Raw genomic sequence first — 21,235 nt, forward strand, 5'->3', positions numbered from 1 at the left:
GAGAGACTCTGTGCCAGGCTGGAAGGAAAGGTCAGAGCCGACAGGCCTCACTTTTAACTGATGTGACACTATACACTGTGTGCCTCAATTTAACCAGGTAGCCTGGATGTCTCTGACAAAATGGGGACGAGTCCTGACTGAGTTGCACTCCACAAGTTTAGACTCAGTGTTTTTCTTTAGAGGGCATCTTGCATATCCTATAATGTTCAGGATAGATGCTCTATGTGTTAGAAGTTTGTAATGGTGAAAATACAGTTGCAATCATATATTATCATATAAACACAGACATGCTGCAGGTGAATGCTTGGTTGTCTCTGTGTTAGGCCTGTGATGGGCTGATGACCTCTCCAGTGTCATACCATACTTCCGATACCTCGGTCCGATACGCACTATCATGCAAAAGAGCCTTCTGGATCGGATCCAGAATGAGGTCAAGACAAACAATTCAATTTTAACATTGAAAACTACCATTGATGGAAATCGGTGAAAAATCCACATAAATTCCGAAAAACTTTTACTTTTTATGGTTGGTGTATAAAGACACCAAGAACAATGATTAACCTTTTGATGATGATCCAGATCAACATCTGGATCCAGCAATTTTTAAATATATGACCAGGTTTTTTCCCGTTTTTTTTTTTCTTTGTCCCTTGGCGGAGTGCTTTTCTAGTTAAGCAATGTGACGGGACAGGAAGCTATTTTTGTCACTTTAGAATAAACCTTCCTACACAAACAGACATAGACACACTATGGTTGTAACACCGTCAGCCACAGAAAGGTTGGCAAACTATCAGTTGATTTATGCGTTGTTATGCTGGAACTAATGAGAACTCATTATCATTATAATCTTTATCCTACATTCTGTAATAATTGAAATTGAAATGGATGTTCTGGCGAGGGATCATGGCTCCAACGCAACACTTTGTGCCATGTAAGTCTGCAAGGATCTTTTAATACGGTACTCAAAAGAGTGAGAGAGCACAGAACAGATGCACCAAACTGAGACCAGGTATAGGGCAACAGGCAAAGCGAAATCCAGGATTGGGGACAGAATGAGAACTCGGGAACAAGCAGGGCCAAAATTCATAAGGCAATACAAAACACTAGAAAGTCACACATCAAGGCAAGGAAAGCCATCTGGCAGTGACTGAATGGTAGAGAGCGGTCTAAGAAAGTAGAGCGGTGATCTAAGGCAGCAGCAGCAACAGGTGAGAGGAGTTGTCATGATGAGGAGGGGCTAATTGGGAACCAGGTGGGGTGGAGAGCGAGCAGGCGGAGCAGTGCAGAGATTTGGACTGAGAGATGCAGACTGTGTGAGTTGCACATTTTAAAAAAAATCTATTAAATTCCGGAACATCTATCGTATTTTACATGTATCCCAGTTTAAAATTCAATAACCATGGAAATAAGTTTCTGTATTTTTTTTGTTTTTGCCAAATATATTTATTTCTGAGAGCCTTTGCTCAAATGCATGCATCTGATTAAGGAAATGTGTTTGGATGTTGCTACGTATTCTTGATCCCTCAGTGTAAAATGTGTCTCCTTTTTGGCCCTTATTTTTGGTGAGAATATTACAGACATTACCTTGGGTATAGGAAATGTGCTCCGAGTTCTCATTCTGACCCCAGTATTTAAAATTCAAAGCCAAGAAGTTTTGTATTACATAACTCTCGTCGACCAGTGGAAAGGTTCTAGATTATACAAACCTCCCTTAATGCTTCCTGACATACCAGGTAATTTGGCACATTTTCGAATGTCCAGAATACTTTGTAGTAAATTTGAACAATGCTTGGCAGCTTGACGTATTTTTGCAAAGATGGAGCCGTGACTATCATCCAGCAGCAGTACGGTGCGGAGTTTATTTAACCCTGATTTGTGTTTACTTCTGTGGATGCTGACATGGTTTGGATTTTGACACATTTCTGATGTGAGTCGGGCACGCAGCCACAGCACAATCCATCTCACACCCACCCTTGACTCCTGTGGGCTTGAGCTCAGCGAGCGTTCTTCCTCAGCTCTTCAGGGAGTTCCTTCAAACATCATTGTTACATTTCCTTATCGCACCAGATGACACCTTGTTTATCTTCTCTCCTATTATTCTCTCAGGAAAATGATTGTTCTTCATCTCCTGTGTGATGGTTTATAGAAACATGCAAGATCCCGGATGAGAGCAAGGTTTAAGGAACCGTTACGAAACATCAGTACTCCGACGCCAGTATCTATGCACTCCACTTTTGTCTTCCTGGTCACCGTTTTGGGTGTTTTGCATTTCTGTGTTTTATTCTTTACCAGATGTCGTCTTAGTTGACTGCCAAAAACTTTTCCTCCGTAAGATTCAGGGATGGGTAAACGTGCAAGAAATTTGTGTTTCAGTGGTGACACTGGCCAAATAAGGTATGGAAACTCAAACTCATTCCACTAACTGTGAAGCAAGTAAAAAAAAAAAAAAGAAAAGTCCACTTACAGCTGCCAATCCTCCTCCGGTTTATTATGTTGTACTTGAGGAACTGTAGGACTGAATGACATTATTTTTCATGCAGTAATTACATGAGAAAAAACTTAATCATTGTAAATGTTAAAAATCTTCCAACTCTGGCCAATTTACAGTACAAACAAAGTACTAACAGTACTAAGAGTATTATATGTACACACACCCCTTTCACTTTGGGATAAAACTAGATATAACCTACTGCAAAATTAATCTCTGTAGTTGGTAATACTTTCCCATATGGTCTAGCGGTTAGGATTCCTGGTTCTCACCCAGGAGCTCCGGGTTCAACTTCCGGTATTGGAACAGCTGCTTTGGACGGCACGGTTGCGTAGTGGTTAGCGCTGTCGCCTCACAGCAAGAGTGTGTCATGTTCGAATCCTATCTGTGTGGAGTTTGTATGTTCTTCCCCTATCCGCGTGGGTTTTCTCCGGGTTCTTTGGTTTCCTCCCGCCTCTAAAAATATGCAATTGAGGTGATTGTCCATAAAGTCTGTCTCTGTGTGGTGTACGCCTCCTCTCTCCCATAGCAAGCGGGGACAGCAACTCCCGTGACCTTGAAAAGCAGCTGTTGTTGAGGCGATTGTCTCATCTACAAAAAAAGGGATGGATAGATGGATATATAGTTCACGCTGGATGTTATTTTTTTAGATTTTTGGCACAACCAATGGCACCACTTTATCAGAAACACAAGTTTTGGATGCAGCATGAGATGACATGCCATTAAAGCTTTCCTGGCCAGCATCTTTTGTTGGTTTTAAAGACATCACAGATTCCAGATGTGCTGTTAAACATTTCTCGGAAACAAAAAGTTGCCTTAAATGTAATTTTAATAGGTATGAATGCGAACATTTCAAAAGTCATAGTCCTTGACTCACACATTTACAGCACAGATTAGAAAGACCGTAGATCTAATAATTGCTCAGTCTGTCTAATTTTTCTTTTTTGTGCCATAAAGTTAAAGCATTATTTATGATGTAGGGCTGGCAATGGCGGCGGTCACCTATATGTTATCTAAATACACAGATGAGGCACATGTGTGTCTTTGTAGCTGGGGGTGGAGGTTATCATGCATTTAGTTGACTTTAGTTTGTGATGCGAGGCGAAGCAGCAGTGCGTGCTTGCACAAGTGAGCACAGAGGTAAAAGGACAGGCAGGAGCAGAAGGAGAGATCTTTTCTGTGACCCTAACCAAATGCAGAGGTTAAACCAGGAGGGTCACACTATGTCTGCAGAGAGGCTGCGTCTTGTTTCATTAACATCTCAGCCACGGGTCAACATGGAAGAGCCCGACGTTAAAGCCACAGGCAGAAGCAGGAGTTCTGGATGATTAAAGTAAACGATGATGGATTAGATAATACTTTATACACTTTGGGTAGAGGACAACGGCCAAGGCTACCGGTTTAATTCATTGTTATGCCCACATGCGCCTATTTTCATCTCATGTGTTGCTTCTTGATTGATTTTCTTTTCATTAACATTTCATCAATATACATTTTAGGAATACACTCCCCATTAATCAGTATGATATCAACACAAAACATTATACACAACTGACGATACCCAAAGTGGAAAAGAATAGAACTAATTGAAGCAACAACGGTAATAACACAACATCCTTTCTTGTTAGGTCTGTTCCTTTGCTTTACGATCACTGCAGTTATTCAATCTTAAAATGCCCCAAACCAGCCCTGTTAGGGTTTTATAAAACGAGAACTGGAGACCAAAAAGGACATTCATTGACTTTAATGGGATGAACTGATCAACCATATCTAATAGAAATCATTGCCACTGGCAAAAGCTGCTGTAGAATTAAATTACACATGGAACACAGTGCTTTTATGGCTTCTTAGAAAACTGTAATTCAATTTGTTTAGTACAGAGAAGAAACAGATCAACTCCAGATCAAAAAAGTACAAAAATAAAATAAAAGTTTTGCATTTGAAACCAAAGCACTTTTATTGAGAGGGAGTCAAAGAGATTCTATATCACTGCGAAGGAAAGACAAATCTTAAATCTGCTGCTGCTGCTCTTGAAATTGAAATCACATAAATGAACACCCACATTAAAAAAGGCTTTGTTTTTACAGAAGATGTTATTTATAATGATACTTAATTGCTCAATGTTAAACCCACTGCTTCTGTATGATTATTGGAGCAGACGCGCAAGTTTATGGGAACTTGAGCTCCGACTAAAAGCGATCATGTCAAGTCAACGTGAAACTGGGGAGACGCTGTTCAATTATAAAATATCACGTGGAGGAGAGGGATAAACGGACGCTCGCATTTGATATCGTCTGTGCAGGAGAGGGCGAGTCTTAGAGTTTCTTTGGAAATGAACAGTCATCCCTTCGACGCACGAGGACAGCAGCAGCATCGGGTCATGGAGAGGTGTCCCCAGAGCTTCACAAAGTAGGACATTCTTCCAGCGGAGACTCTTTTATATTGCTGTAGTAAGGCTGATTCATTCAAACGGTCACTCAGCTTTGCCCTTATCGTTGCGTGTTGAAGTTTTATGCTGTAGTTTAATGAGTAGACTTTTAGCGCGCAAGTGTTCCCGGTGCGTCCGGTGACGCATAGTGGAGGAATACGCGTCCTCTCATTTGATGCCTGTGCTTTTTGCTCTGCGCTGCTATTGGTAGCACTTTGTCTGTCAGCGAGCATCAACTTATTCTGCTTCACAGTTGCGCACATTCACCAAACTCTCTGCGTATCTTCCCTCCTCTCCAGTCCATGTGCTCAGAGGCATCACCTGTAGCTTCGGCGGAGAACACTCCCTCCCTTGGCCGTTTTCTGTCACCAGGATTGCCGTCCTGATTATCCGAAGCGCACCGACTCAGACCATCAGCGCCGTCAGAATCCGCAGGGGGCCGTGAGACCAGCGGGCCAGCTCGTGGCATCGTGCGCACCGGAGAAGATGAATATCCAAGTTATGCCAGAAAACAAACTCTCGTCAGTAGCCCCGCTGAAACAGTGCAACTTGGAGAAAAAAGAGGTCGAGCTGATACTGGTGAAGGACCAGAATGGCGTCCAGTACACCAATTCCGCTATCATCCCGACTCCTGGGCGCCGCGGAGGTCCTGCCGGGTCCGAGGACGACCGAGAAACTTGGGGAAAGAAAATCGACTTTCTGCTGTCCGTCATCGGTTTCGCGGTGGACCTGGCCAATGTCTGGAGGTTTCCTTACCTTTGCTACAAAAACGGAGGAGGTGAGTCGGGCTTTCTGATGATGAACGCGCAAAGATGCTTTAAAAGGGAGGAGAGGTCACACATCACGGCGCGATAGGAACTCAGTCCGGAGCCGGTTTACAGTGTCTATTGTTAGTTGTTGCTGTGCTTGAACAATCAAACAGCAAATTATAAAGCGTTCATTTTGAATGTAGTAATTTTCGCTATGTTGCTCTCATTTAATTTAATGGACCCACAATCACTGCACTTAATTTTATCTGGAGAATGAGCCGTGGATGGTGACACTATCTCCTGCCATTCAGTTTTCCCTATTCGTGATTTATTTTTACTGGTAGCTTTTGAAGTCTAAAATAATAAAATGTATCTAAATCTACAAACAGAGTGTCTGGACTCTCACTTGTTCTGCATATCTGGAAACAAAATACAATTACTGTTACAACTGTTTAAAGAGAACGTTTATACCAAATTGGGTGGGTGTAAATATATCAAGTAGATTAATCTTTAATGGCAGATTTTTTATTTTTTTTTGCTTCAATGTCCTCTTTTTTTCTTCCAGAAATTGATCTCAATTGTCTAAATGAACAGATTACAATGTTTCTGCTTTAAAGTGTCGACAGCTCTTTGAAGCCATTCAAATATGTTTATACATGTACCTTTTGTTAAAACAAACTGCTTCTATAAACCTGACCCTTAGCAATTCATGTAGCTGGATCAGTTATTGGCTTTTTACAAATTGTGTTAATGCTGTCTGATGAGTTTTAAAGATACTGCAAGGCTAATTTTACAGGCCTAACTAAAAATCTGTTGTCAATCTGAAAACGAGCGTCTGAGTTTATTGACTCAGTGAACCTGCGTAAACAGATTGCCAACTTGCACTGCTTTCAAAACTATGGGAACCAGTGTTGTGGCAGAAAGAGGTACAGTGTGTGTGTGTGTGTGTGTGTTTGTGTGTGTAGCTGAATCAACAAAGGGTTGCTTTAAACATGCGGTTCTATACCTGTGGCATCCGTGACAACAGAGCGCTCACCAGAAGGTGTGACCTGTGTATATTCACATTCACATGCTCAGTGCCCCAAAAGGGTCAGATTAACTGCTATAGCCTGTCATTCATACTGGCCTGCAGCAAAATGTACAGCTCTATTGTTATATAGCCTTTTCTTATTGGCGGATGTGATGCACAGGATGAAACTATATACAGTTGTGAGACTTCCGGGATTAATGTTATGATGTATTAATGCTAAAAGGTAAATTATGAAAATTAACTTTTTTCTATTTTAGGTGCCTTTTTGATCCCCTACATTCTTTTCTTGGTCATTGCGGGGATGCCATTGTTCTACATGGAACTTGCTTTGGGCCAGTATAACAGGCAAGGGGCGGCTACAGTTTGGAAAATATGCCCCATCTTCAAAGGTGAACTTTAATTCACACACACACACACACACACACACACCAGCACGCACATGTGAATTTCCGTGTGCGTTTACAAGGCCGTCCTCAAACCTCTGACTGTACAACGTACAGATCAGTCATGCTCTTTTTTACCTTATCATCAGTGTTTCGCCCTCTCATTTTATCCCTTTGCACATATCCTCCTCTTCCTCTTCCTCTCCCCAACCCCAAGAGTTCATAAGTGTCAAGTATAACTAATTTCTCTGTCCCATTGCTTCCTTCTTTCTTTGACCTTTTGGTGTTTTTCACCTCTATCCACATGAACTGGCAACCTTGTATCCTGTGTATGCTTTTATAATTGTCACCACAGCAGGCCAATGTCTACAATATGATGGAGTATTTAATTGGGAATTAATCAATATGGTGTATGCTATATATGACAACATCTTAAAGTACTTTATTGGAGGATTCTTGACATATTTTATTCAATTTAGGTTTGACCCATCTTTGTAAAATGTAAAGGGTGTATTTTTTCTAATGACCAGAAGGGGGCGAATCCACTTGACTTTTAACTTTTAACTTGACTTAAAATAAATCACCATTAAACATTTTATCTTTTGCTTGAGGTTACCTTCATCATTCATTCATCTTCTAACCGCTTATTCCGCTATCGGGTCACGGGCCAAGCTGGAGCCAATCCCAGCGGTCAATGGGCGAGAGGCAGGGGACACCCTGGACAAGCCGCCAGTTCATCGCAGGGCAACGCAGAGACAGACAACCAGCCACACACACACTCACACCTACGGACAATTTAGCATCACCAATCAACCTAGGCTGCATGTTTTTGGAGGTGGGAGGAAGCCGGAGAACCCGGAGAGAACCCACGCAGACACGGGGAGAACATGCAAACTCCTCACAGAATGGCCACAAGTCGGAGACGAACCTGCGACCATCTCGCTGCGAGGCAACAGTGCTTACCACTGCGCCACCGAGCCGCCCTCTGAGGTTACCTTGTTTTGGACAAATGACACGCTGTAGTGCACAAAACAGTGTGGGTGATGCAACATTTACAAGATGCATCTGTGACACTTTAGATAATGGAGTTTTGTTGTGTGTGCCAATTTGATTATTACTGAATTGTATTTCTTTAATTTCATGAACATTCTGTCATTTAATAAAAATATAACATAATACGTTAGTCCACTGGAGGAGTAGATATGACAATAGAATGTGAATAGACAAACTTCATGATGATGATGATGAATATATGTATTAGATAGAATGTTAGAGTACAAGTACAGTCAAACAGTAGGATGTATTACAGTACAAATACAGTCAAACATCCTGTCTAAGAGGAGCATTTCAAAAAAGCCCTTGCGGTCTTGTTTCCGTTGAAAGTCCTTCGTACATAAATCATCGACATTTAACAATACCAATAAAACGAATATTAAATTACTCAATTGATGCAAAATAACAATAAATTAAAAACACACATAATATGTACAACGTAGGTGGACAAAAAAAGCGGGGGGGTGGGGGATTGATCTGGAGAGAGTCGTGATGACTATCTCCGTTTCTCCCCCCTAAAAGGTACATTTTTAGGGCCGTTTTGAATGAGGCCAAAGAGGTGCATGTTTTGAGGGCAGGAGTCAAACAGTTCCACCCACACTTCCTAAATACCCAAAGGATACATTTGTGTCCATACTGCAGATCTAAGTGGTTTAGGGTAGAAATATATTGTAGGCATATTGTTCATTATTATTAAAGGAGGCCTTCCTGCAGAATGGGTTGAACATTAGAAGACTTGTGTCAGTTCCCAAAACAAATGGATGTATTCAATGTCATCATAGATTGACCATTTCCTGTTTTCTGAGCTCTAGAATGCATTGACAAAAAGCATTTTGAATCAACAGCAGATTGGATTGAGTGAATTTTCACTGGGCTGATGTCTCTCTCAAACGTTGAACAGAAATTTGTGTCAGCATGTTCAAGCATGAGAAGGGAAAACAAACAGTGTGTTCTTCCTCACTAAATCACTTTGTGTTCTTCAGGTGTGGGCTACACGGTGATCATCATAGCCCTGTACGTTGGCTTCTACTACAATGTCATCATTGCCTGGTCCCTACACTACCTTTTCTCCTCCATGACCAGAGAGCTGCCGTGGCTCAACTGTGGAAACAGCTGGAACAGTCAGAATTGCACCCTCCCAAAAGCCATTAATGGAACCACACTTGGAAATGGAACGACGTATGCTAAGTACAAGATCACTCCAGCGGCAGAGTACTATGAGTGAGTCAATTTGAGATTTCAGAATGATTTATGTATCCAACGATCAAGGTAATCGTCACATGAATTTCATTACATGCTTCTTTACATGCAGCAGAACCATGTCATTGTAACCTGACTTAACAGCAGTGAGGCAGCAATACATTCATGGACAATGACCTCCAAAAAACACTGATGTCATGTAGTGATGACGTCATCGAATGAACTGAAGACAGAAATAATCGTAATTAAAAACAAAACGGCAAGATAAGATGCTAAAATGCAGGTGTGCTTTGATGCGTTACTGAGTCGTTACGAGCTAGTGAGAACAAATTATATCAAAGTGATAACTAAAGTAGGAAATCAAGGCTCAGCATTTATGAGAGGAATGACGGGAAAGATGGCGTGAGAAAAAAACTACAGTCTTCAGCATGCAAGGAAACTATCTTTCAGCGAGAGAAGATCAGCGGGTCATATTACCCAGATAGCTGTTTTTACAATAATACAAAAAGTTCCAATCGACACTTTGAAGGCTATAAAACAAACATCTCTCTGTTTACACTTCAGAGATAGCCAGTTCTTCCTTAGCTTCTGTGATGACTGACTGAGCAGGAAGTCTGTGAAGTGACTCGGACAGGACAAGGGGCGCAAGCTAAGCATGCAGTGAAGAGTAAACTAACCACGCATAAAAGCACTTCACTGAGGTTTTAAAAGTTCAGTGAACTTGTAAAAGTTCTCTATCACTATATTTCCACTTCCAGGAATCCTCAACATTGATACAAGTAGCACTTTTACTCGGATCATGATGTCAGCAATGACGCGAAGCCTCCATGTTTGTGAATTACAACAGACTTGCAGGAAAGTGATGCAATATTTCTTTAAGTGGTACTGAAAGTCATGAGGAAGCATATATATATATATATATCATAATGCTAGTGGATTAGATGTGTGACGAGGCACTGTGACAAAAATCGGATACCTTCAGATCGACCTTGATTGAGGAGAGGTTCTGACGGGTGCAATCAATCCTCCTGCTTGCTGCAATAGCTTTGAGCAAGGGATCAATGCCAAGACACAGCGTGCAAGATTGCGGCCAGCTGAATCAACAAATCTCTCGCCTTGCCTCTTATAATCTACAGCCACGAAAAAACTCAATCTTAACGTCCTCATCTGAAATGAGTGCAACACAGTTCACAGCGAGACCCAGCAGTAAAACACAACTGATGTAAAATGGAACAGTCTGTCACTTAGTTTACACCTGAACTCAAGTGCTTTGCCAGTGAGGGGAGGTCAGACTCACTAGCCAAGGAGTATGATCACAGTTTTATTTTTCATTTATTATTCAGGTTATTCACGATCACACATAATACAATTGTGTGCATTAAGTCCACACGGAGAACGTTTTACTTTCATCTTGGTGTAGGATTTGTCTCCACTGTATGCTTATCTGAGCTTCTTCAGTGCTGCCAGCAATATGTGATGACGGCACACCATGCGTTACTAAGCATGAATAAATACACAGCACAATGAAGACAGTGTGACTTACGTGGTATAATTCTTGGACTTACACAGCGAGTGTCGCCTTCAAATGATTGCATGCCACTGATGGTGAAGGCTACAAATACTGCATGTGTGTGTATGTGCTAAACAACATCCAAGAGAACGTCATGGATTCTCCTGGTATGGTCCTGAAAAGGGATCTCAAATGTGTGATTACAAGGAAGGATCTGCCTCTTCTAAATTCGACCGTTACTTTCTTAAAATGGACTTCTGTGCACGTCTTGGATTGGCTGTAACGAATGTTAAAGTATAAGATGGCAGAAGGCATCTGCGCCACAGACATGTTAAATATGGATGAGTAGTGAGGTGCATTTGAAAGGCCTGGTAGTGGCTTTTACGTGTTGGGCGCCACCTCTGAAGAATTTCTCATGCATCCCAGCGAGGATATGTTTATGGATTCCAATCTAGCCTCTATTTTAGAGGCAGCTGCTGGGAGCTCTGGCCAGAAGGTCATTGGTGCATGTCATGGTGACGTGCTGGGGTGATCATTTGCTCAACCAGCCTCGTTGTGTGTTCTATGCTGGAGAAGGCCTGTGTCCATGTACTTGTGGGAATTACTGCGGAAGTACTGGGTATACAAAATAAGTCAAGTATTCTTAGCACAGTCATTTCAGTGTGTATTGGACTGTGTTGTTGCTCCTTTTATTGGCCGATGATCTGCCAATTAATATAGTTAGAAAGAAGATGGAAGTGAGTGTAGAGTACATCCTAAAATACTAAAAACCAAAACCATGAGGAAATTACACACACCTGGCCATTGAACAGCTGAGTAGCCATTTGTCCAATTACTTTTGGTCCCTTAAAAAGTGGAAAGCACCTATGAAATGTGTTGTCATTCCTATACCGTTCAACTGATTTGGATGTAAATACCCTTAAATTAAAGTTCAAAGTCTGCACTTCAAGCTCAATTTCATTGTTTCATTCCAAGTCCATTGTTGTATTTCACAACCACAAGTGGTCTTCGGCCACTTATCCGATTCCAGGACGAGTTTGATGTGTTGAATTGGCCTCCGGATCCCACAAATCTCAATTGAGCATCTGTAGGATGTGCTGGACAAACAAGTCTGATCCATGTTGGCCCCACCTTGCAATTTACAGGACTTAAAGGATTTGCTGCCAACATTTTGGCACCAGATACCACAGTGCACCTTTCAGAGGCCTTGGATGGTCAGGGCTGATTTGGCAGCAAGATGAGGTCCTACACAATATTAGACAGCTGGTCACAGTGCTATGGCTGATTGGTGTATAAAATTATATTAAGCCATATTTTTCAGATATTTCATGATATGTACTTTTCCCTTCTTATGCAGGCGGGGTGTGCTACATCTCCATCAAAGTAAAGGTATCCATGACCTGGGCTTGCCTCGCTGGGAACTGACCTTGTGTCTAGTAGTCGTGGTGTTCATTCTGTACTTCAGCCTGTGGAAAGGCGTCAAGTCTTCAGGAAAGGTACAGGCCTCAAATGGCATTCAGTGACGCTTACAAATAGACTGCATATATTTAAGGCATTGCTGTACAATGTATGTGGGAGGGGGTGTTGAGGCTACTTGTCATTTTTTTGATGAATGTTGTAAAGTTAGCAATCAAGTTAAATAATACATTCAGTCACACATCATGTGTTAGTTTATTGATCGAGTCTTTCTTACCTCTTGACTCCTATTTCTCCACATTTGTTTCAGGTAGTGTACATCACTGCAACCATGCCTTATGTGGTCCTTTTTGTGTTGCTGATCCGGGGCATTACTCTACCAGGAGCAATGGATGGCATCAGAGCTTACCTCCACATCGACTTCCAGCGCCTCAACAATCTGGAGGTTAGAGACGCTGCATGCTGGACACCACCCAGTCATGGCTGTTGAGAAAGTTTGGAATGAGTTGCTATGGGATGAATATTGGAAAGAAAAAAGAAAATAAACTCGAGCATAAAGATTTCATCTGTTACTTTTGTTATTTTTTGGACATCTTATCGTCATCTGTGGAACTAGTCATCTTATCATGTCAGCTAATTTACACATATCTTTCCACATTGCCACAATGTGAGGTATTATATGGAGTGACTGAAAGTTAATAGCCTTATTCCTAGTCTTGCTTTCCCGATGTGTGCATGCTTGAGGTAGGATTTACTCGTGAAGCTGATGTGTAAGGGTTCAGAAAAAGCTTAATTGTTTTTTCTTTTATTGTTGCCATAGGTGTGGATTGATGCTGCCACCCAGATATTCTACTCACTAGGAGCAGGATTTGGGGTGCTCATTGCTTTTGCCAGTTATAACAAATTCGACAACAACTGCTACAGGTAAGAACTTTTACTGTGGACTTTAGTCCCCCCCAAAAGGAACTTAAACACTAATGAGTTAAACATATCACAGTTAGAAATGAACTACTCGCAACAGACACAATTAGATTTTTCCTAAATACACATAATCTCTATAATAGTTAACTGTTCCGTTATCCTGTAATAATACCAACACATTTTAATCCTTGCGGTCAATCTGACCCCAGGCCAACAGTAGCAGAGAACAAAAGCTTCTCATTAGCCTGAATATTTCCTCTGCAACAATGTTTAGCTGTAAATCAACTCTGTGAAATCTTCAAAGAGACCAGGAAAAACCTGACTTTAAATGCTTTTGATGCTAATGACTTGGCGTCACTTTTTAGCTTCCCTTTTGGGAAATAAATCAAATCCCATGGGTGTCCGTGGCTCGACTGTTGAGGAGTATCCCTGTTGAACCGTTGATGCTGGTTTTCTGTTTTCAGGGATGCTCTCCTTACCAGCTCTGTGAACTGCGTCACAAGTTTCTTCTCAGGGTTCGCCATCTTTTCCGTGCTTGGCTACATGGCTTACAAACACGGGGTGAGAATCGAAGATGTGGCAACAGAGGGTAAGGCGAAAAAAAAAAAAATATTTTACATTACAGGTTAAATTGTGTGACAGAATTCCATCACCATTATATTATATTATCATTTAATAAATTCCTTGTATATAACATGGTTGAGCGGGTCGTCCTATGATCGAGAGGTTGGCGGTTCGATTCCCGGCTCGGGCACATGTGTACACTGTCGTTGTGTCCTTAGGCAAGACACTTCACCCACATTGCCTATGTGAATGAGTGAGCGAGTGAATGTCGGTGGGGTCAGGAGGACTGATGGCTCAGATTGGCAGCCTCGCCCCTGTCACCTTACCAAGTATGGAGTGAATGAATAATGCACATACCATGTAAAGCGTCTTTGAGTACCTAGAAAAGCGCTATATAAAACCAATGCATTATTATTATATAAAAAGTGTGTTCCACATGTGTCGTTACCACTGTTGTGTGTTTGAATAGGGGCTGGATTGGTATTTATCATCTACCCTGAGGCAATTTCTACGCTGCCTGGCTCAACGTTTTGGGCCATTGTGTTCTTCATCATGCTGCTGACTCTGGGGATTGATAGTGCGGTGAGTCCCAGCAACCACTGGAACTGCTCCAGAGTACACCATCGCGTTCTCAGGAGTGGCTTATGTGTTCAAAATAAAGATATGTCAATATTACTAATGAATTATGTGTATACTGTACACGATGCTTGTAAAACTGAAGAGGTCTCGCATAACTAAACCTTGTCATCAGAGAAATGTAGGCAAATGTAATGTTTTTGAGTGACATGTCTCTCTCTGTGTCCACCAGATGGGTGGCATGGAGGCAGTCATCACTGGCCTGAGCGATGACTTTAAGATCCTCAAGAGAAACAGGAAGCTCTTCACATTTGCCACAGCCTTCTTCACCTTCCTGTTTGCCCTCCTCTGCGTCACAAATGTCAGTAGCATATTATACAAAATCTTTAACACAAGTTAGTCAGTTTCATACATACAATCTTTAAATGTCAAAGTTCTCAGGTAGCTGTCCTTTAACAGAGCTTTTAACCAAATTTAACTCCACATTTTTTTCATTGTTGTGAAATAAAAATGTGAAATGGTCCATCAGCAAAGCAGTCAAACCTGTTTCATCAAATATACAAACTATTGCATTATTCTCTGTTAACAAATCAAAAATCAAATATATCTTGGAAGCAAATGTGCTCTCTATGTGACATCAGGAACAAGCAGGAATGTCAACAAATTGCCGAAAATCAGACGGGAAACTACTGTTAGTGACTCACATGATTCCTTTAAATGATCACATTAGTACACTTAATAGAAATGGAGTGATGTCTGACCTACCCTAGGCCCCTGTGACAAGATGTGACACAAATCTGAAATCTAATTGCACAAAATCTCCTGACGTCCTTCAGAACTTTGTTTGCTCAGAGGCCAATGCTGATTGACAGCAGACAAAATAACAAATCTTTTCTTTTTAGTCATCTCTTTCCTGTGGTCTAATGTTTCTAGCTTGTTGACAGTAATTACATTAGTATTAGTGAATCTGCAATGGCTACTGGCAAGTTTCAGAATTGTCTTAAACCAGTAGATAGTCACTGAAACACACATTAATCTATCTCTCTCTCTCTCTCTGTATCTGTCCATCTTTCCTTCTAGGGTGGCATCTACGTGTTGACCCTGTTAGATAAGTATGCAGCAGGGACTGCAATATTATTTGGCGTGTTGATCGAGGCCATTGGAGTGTCATGGTTTTATGGTATGAATTAGTATTTGTTTGTTTGTTTGTTTGTCTGTTTCTGTAAATTTACTACAATTTAGATTTGAACACTTTACTTTACTCAACAAAATTATGTCAGCACGAACTTATTAGCATAACACTGAAGTACATTCAGCCATCCATTTTCATCTATACTTGCAGAAAAAATACCTACCGGTAACCTACCTAAAAAAACAAAAAGAAACAGCAAAACAAAATCATGCTGGATAAGACAGTAGTCCATATCTAGCCATAAAGCCTAGTCTTTCTTATAACTATCAGAAAAAGGAAGCTACAAATACAGCAAAGGTAATATCAACAGCTTGGTAGCATTTGAATGAGAATGGTACTTTGTGCATTTACGTCACTGCTTTCATTTATTGATGAATTTGCGTGGTGCTACTGTGCAGAGTAATTGCATTGAAACGTTTCCTGCTCACTCCAGGTGTGGACCGCTTCAGTGAAGATATCCAGGAGATGATGGGCTTCAAGCCAGGTCTCTACTGGAGGCTGTGCTGGAAATTTGTCAGCCCAGGTTTTCTGCTGGTTAGTGACTGAGTGACTGACTTATTCTGTAACGATAAAACATCATCCTTGACTTTCCTCGTTCAGTCCAGTACACAGAAGATACATTAGTTAGATCAATGAATGACTGCTGATCAGATCTGAATGTTAAAATCAATGCCTACAATAAGCTAATGAATTTAGACACACTGGGGAAAGTAGCCAGCCACCACACTGCCCTGTATTCACTTATCAGCAGTGGTTCTTCTGGTTTGTACCCAGAAGGAATGTGGGCTCAAGGAGGGTAATTGGAGCCTCAATGAGAGACCTGGTGAGTTCATTGTGAAATAAGTGTGTAAAACAAGGAGCTGCAGAAGAAGCACATGGCTCTGCTGTCCAGGAGTGCATTCAGATAGCTGCCTATCTGTTTACACCAATCTATGGCCAACAATAGGCGGTTGCAGTAACAAGGATTAAATGCAGTTGAAATTAGAAAAACATTTTATTATTATTGCATTTTAGATAAAATGACGTTTGACGTTTGTCTCCTAAAGGTGTACACATTGTGATAGTGATAAAGAGGAAGAGTATGTGATTCAAAAAAAGAAAAGATACAAACACCATAACCTAACAATTATATTGCATTTCATCCACCATTCATATGTTAATGTCTGGGGTGATTTTAAACATGAAAAGCAGCCCCAAAACAAGTACCGGTAGGTGGAATGATCCTTATGCATTGGCTTATCTTTACTCCATTTTCTTCATCCCTCTGTGACAGTTTGTGGTAGTGGCCAGTACTGTGACATCGTCAAGCCTGAAGTATGATGACTACAGCTTCCCTTACTGGGCAAACATAGTAGGCTGGGGTGTTGCCATGTCCTCCATGCTGTGTGTCCCCTTCTATGCCATCTATAAATTCTTCAGTGTGCAGGGAACATTAAAAGAGGTTAGTGTCAAAGCATGTGTATCATACTGGATCTAAAAGTTATTTCAATCTGCTTTACAAAAGTCATAGACTTGTGAAATAGCTCTTAAGGATGATCACCAAAGACAAGGAAGTTAGTAAAAAAATGTTTTAATAATGACTGGAGGTGTAACATTACTCCAAATTGATTTTTATTTTTATTTATTTTTAAGGCCATGATTCTTTTGCATATAATGTCTTCATGCCAGCAGCCCTTTTGGAGGCTACATGGTAATGAGTGTGATAAAAGCACCTTTTCATCACATTAGTAATAGTAGTAGTCCTCATCATAGTAGTTGAAGTACTTTGTTGTAGGGTTACTCAGATGTACTGTAGTGGGTGCTTTAAGTAGGGGATGCTTTAAAAGTAAGAGTGAATAGTCAGAGTTAAATCTTATAAAGGGCATAATTTGAAAGAAAATGGCTCCTTCAATCGAACAGAACAGGAACAAAAACAGCAAGTCATTTAATTCGTGGTGAGATGTTTGCAGTATCCACCTTAGCTGCTGCAAGATGGCATCTCAACCATAAAATGTTCAGAATCTAGATGATTCCTCCGCTATGCCGTATCTTACTTTCATTATTCTTGCGCGTAAGCACCATATATGCAAAAAAAAAAAACTGTCAAGTGGCAGTTGAAAGAAAATATGTACTGGGAGGATTGCAATCCAGGCCGTAATCCAACATCAACGTTTATTTTGATTGAGAATTAAAAACAATAAAAAACAGGGTTATGATTGTGACCCCCGGTACTAATGACGCACACACTTAGTGGGAACGATGCCTATTCGGATACATGATACAAATCAAACAGGATGTCCTACACAGTGGGAGTTGACATTGCACAACAGAAGTCAAATATGAGCAAATGGGGCAGTTGTAACTAAAATGAATGCAATTTATTCCTCTTTCAACAAACCTTGAAAATATTGTTTTAGGGAGTGAACTTTAATCTGGATCTTGATGCCACTAGCACAGAGAATTAACACACAGAATGATCACTTCAGAACATTGAGAGTTTGATTGCAATCATCAAAAGCACCAGAAAAGCTATTTTTCTGGTGCTTCAGCCATTGTCAGCTTTACTCTACTGTAACAATTATCAAACCACGTTGGGATTTCCCTTTGGTACCCAAGGTTAGAAATTCTTCTCAGGAGACAATCTTTGTGTCTATTACTCCACCATATAGGAATAATAAACATCTCAGGTTGATCGGGAATCCTCTCGGGGGCACATTGTCAGAAATGAATTCCGTCATGACCTTCCCCCAAAATGGCACGCTGTGTGCGGAGTGTTGATAGTCATTTGTTGTGTTTGTTTGTTTTGCAGCGGATAGGGTATTGCATCACTCCAGAGCATGAACATCATTTGGTCACTGAAGGAAAAGTACGACAGTTCAAAGTAAGGACACGTTTTATTTCCTCTCCCAATGTTTTGATTTGACGTGACTAAATGGAATTTGAAGAGAAAGTAAGAAAAGAAAATGCAACCCAGGCAGTTCAAATGTAATACAATGCATTCATTCATTCAATTTACAAAAGTCACAAAACTAACCTAAGACTTTCTTCTATTTCCCAGCTCAGCCACTGGTTGGCCATCTGATGACACATTCCCACAAGTCCCTAATCCACCGTCACGACTGGTGTTTGGAGTTCCTGCGTGCCAGTAGTGGTCAGACGGGCAGGAGAGCAACAGGGTCCGACCTGTCCCAGCTGCCTCCCCTCTTTCTGTATGCTTTTTCTAGCCAAGGCCTTTATTTTCAAGTAGCCTCAAACACTTTGATTCCAAAGTTATGCCTTTTAGCATGTTGAGTCCATCCTATACCGCTTTGGCCTGTATCATCCCAAGGAGAAAATGTACTGTTATTTACCCATGGGATCATTATGGTTTTGATACTTAACGAACCATGTTGAGTTTGCCGAGTTTGTTTGTCTAGTTTGTGATGTAATTTTGATATTCTGGAAGGACAGAAACTAAAATTGACACCAAAACAATCCCATCTCCCTCCCTGTGCATTGCAGCATCATCAGGGACCCAGCTATTTCCCTTTTTCAAGGACTATGATTATTTCTTACTTTGTTGATAATGAAAGTCTCTGTTCTTCATGTTATGTTGGCAGAGTTGCTTATCCATGTCAGTGCCTTATCAACTGAGACACTCTATGTTTCTAACAGTCTTTACAGAAGTAAGAGAAACTGCGTTGACTCAGGAGCCGAGTAAATCAAACCACAGTTTGTGGAAGGTAACGTCTTGATTTGACCAACTCCTTTGTTATTCAGGCCGAAATTCAAGAGTGCTTCACAAAGACGAAGCAGGCCTGGTGTAATGGTTAGTGTCATCGACTGCTAAAGGAAAGGAAATAACACATGCATCACTCAAAAGCTTTAAATGAATGCAAGGATAGATGAAACACAAAAAGAAAACCTAAATTTAGCCTTGTGTGAGAGATTTTCCACTGGATCGCTTATAGTTTTCGTTTTTTTAATTAGTCCTTTATGTTTAATTTTAGGATAATTTCTGTATATTTGTCCAAAACAGCAAGCGAGTTACTGTGTATCAGTCATAAGCTATCACGCAAGATGAAGCATCAAGTGTGTGTGTGTGTGTGTGTGCGTGTAGTTGTCTTCCGTTCAGCCTCTGACAAATCTTAGCACTCCACATGAAGCTCATACTGTTCATTTCTTCATGTTTCTTCCCTCTTTGTTTGTAAATTAAAGATCATTGGCTCTTTAAGAAGCAGACAGCATGGACAGACAGAAACCAACTAACAGTAAGTTATAGACAGGCGGAGGAGTGAGTGAAGACAAATCCATTTTTAACGCCAGACGTTTAAATAATATACTCTGAGCTCGTCTCTCAAGCGTCTCTTCTCCCAGCTCTCCCCTTCAGAGCTGCCAGACGCTCTGCAGCTGTCTATCACCCCCCCTCCACACACACACACATACACATAACAGTCACACACTTTATACATTCATGTTGCCGGTATGTACAGTACTTTCATGTACTTGTACTGCATAAAAAATAACTTTCCTTACCGCTTGAACACGCACAAAAGTTTTGTCTTTGCCTGCCTGCATAATGAAGGTTAATAATTTTGCAAATCAAATGGCTGATAACTGTTTTATTATATATATATATATATTCTTTTTTTTACTCTGGAGGAAAATATGTTACTTTTCCTGCAAAAACAGCGTGTGTATTAAGATATTTTGTTGGCAACCATACAGCTACACAGAGGAGTGACTGTTAACTGTCAAATACCTGTTTCACCACATTGCATATTCATGTTGGATGCATGATATCAACTCCTATATTTTTATTTGACTCTTATCACTATAGAATTGCCATTATGTTTCTTTAGTTTTCAGTATGTTATTTTTGCTTTTTCATTTAGAGATTTTTTTTAATTTTAACCTTAAATAAAAACAGGCCCTTGTTTAAAGGAATAAAGCCACAAATAACAAAAAAATAATACATGTGAAATAGATAAGGTGATATAAAAATCTGAGAAGTATATTCTTTTGTTTTATCTAATCTTGTATTTATCAAACAGTTTATAACAGAACGTGAATGTAAAGTATTTTAAACGTAAATGTCTTTAGTCAAAAGATGGTGTTTGATGTATAGTTCAAATTAACTATTTAGAGTAAATATACTTCAGTGTGACCCTGGGTTTTATCACATACGTGAAAAAATCGACCCTGGTTTGCCTGTATTATGTTTACACAAACACTGTGTACAATACCAATGTCTTATTGAACGTGAGTGACAACTATCTATAAAGGAGTATGAAATATACAAACTATGATAATAAAGAATTTCTTCTACACACACTTGAAGACCATGTGCTCTAATTTATTAATGGTATCAGGAAGGCCATGTGACCTTTTCTATCTACCTTTACTTTAATGTTACCATTGAGGATAGTCTTACACTGGATGGCTGCCACTCCTTGTGTTGAATCATTGGAGGGACTTTTCAAGCCCATCCTTTTAAGAGTTTTTATGTATTTATGTATTTAGATAACATCTACAGTAGATCCTCGAGCTGGTGGAAGATGCATTTACACAGAGATGTATGCTCAGCATTTGTCCCATGATGACATGTAGTGATGTAATATTTTAAAACAATAACTTTACAGAAATTATTGGCATAAATGCAACCAATCAGAATACAGTCATCATCCTGGCCATCTTAGAGTTGTGTAACTGACATCAGAATCAGAATCAGAAGGTGTTTATTGCCATTGTCAATGAGGGATCACAG

At 40.4% G+C, this 21,235-nt stretch overlaps 1 protein-coding gene across 1 annotated transcript; it reads left to right on the forward strand.

The window, feature by feature from the left end:
- The first annotated feature begins 5,402 nt into the window (after positions 1-5,402).
- Positions 5,403-18,571, forward strand: slc6a2 (solute carrier family 6 member 2). Its single transcript, XM_068748841.1, has 14 exons — positions 5,403-5,694; positions 6,953-7,084; positions 9,115-9,352; positions 12,199-12,337; positions 12,568-12,702; positions 13,078-13,181; positions 13,643-13,767; positions 14,212-14,324; positions 14,551-14,679; positions 15,399-15,498; positions 15,944-16,044; positions 16,784-16,951; positions 18,299-18,370; positions 18,548-18,571. Exons 1-14 carry the CDS (start codon positions 5,403-5,405, stop codon positions 18,569-18,571), a joined length of 1,872 nt encoding a protein of 623 aa, XP_068604942.1.
- The last annotated feature ends 2,664 nt before the right edge of the window (positions 18,572-21,235 follow it).

This window comes from Brachionichthys hirsutus, chromosome 1 (genome assembly GCF_040956055.1).
Source record: "Brachionichthys hirsutus isolate HB-005 chromosome 1, CSIRO-AGI_Bhir_v1, whole genome shotgun sequence".
NCBI lineage: Eukaryota > Metazoa > Chordata > Actinopteri > Lophiiformes > Brachionichthyidae > Brachionichthys > Brachionichthys hirsutus.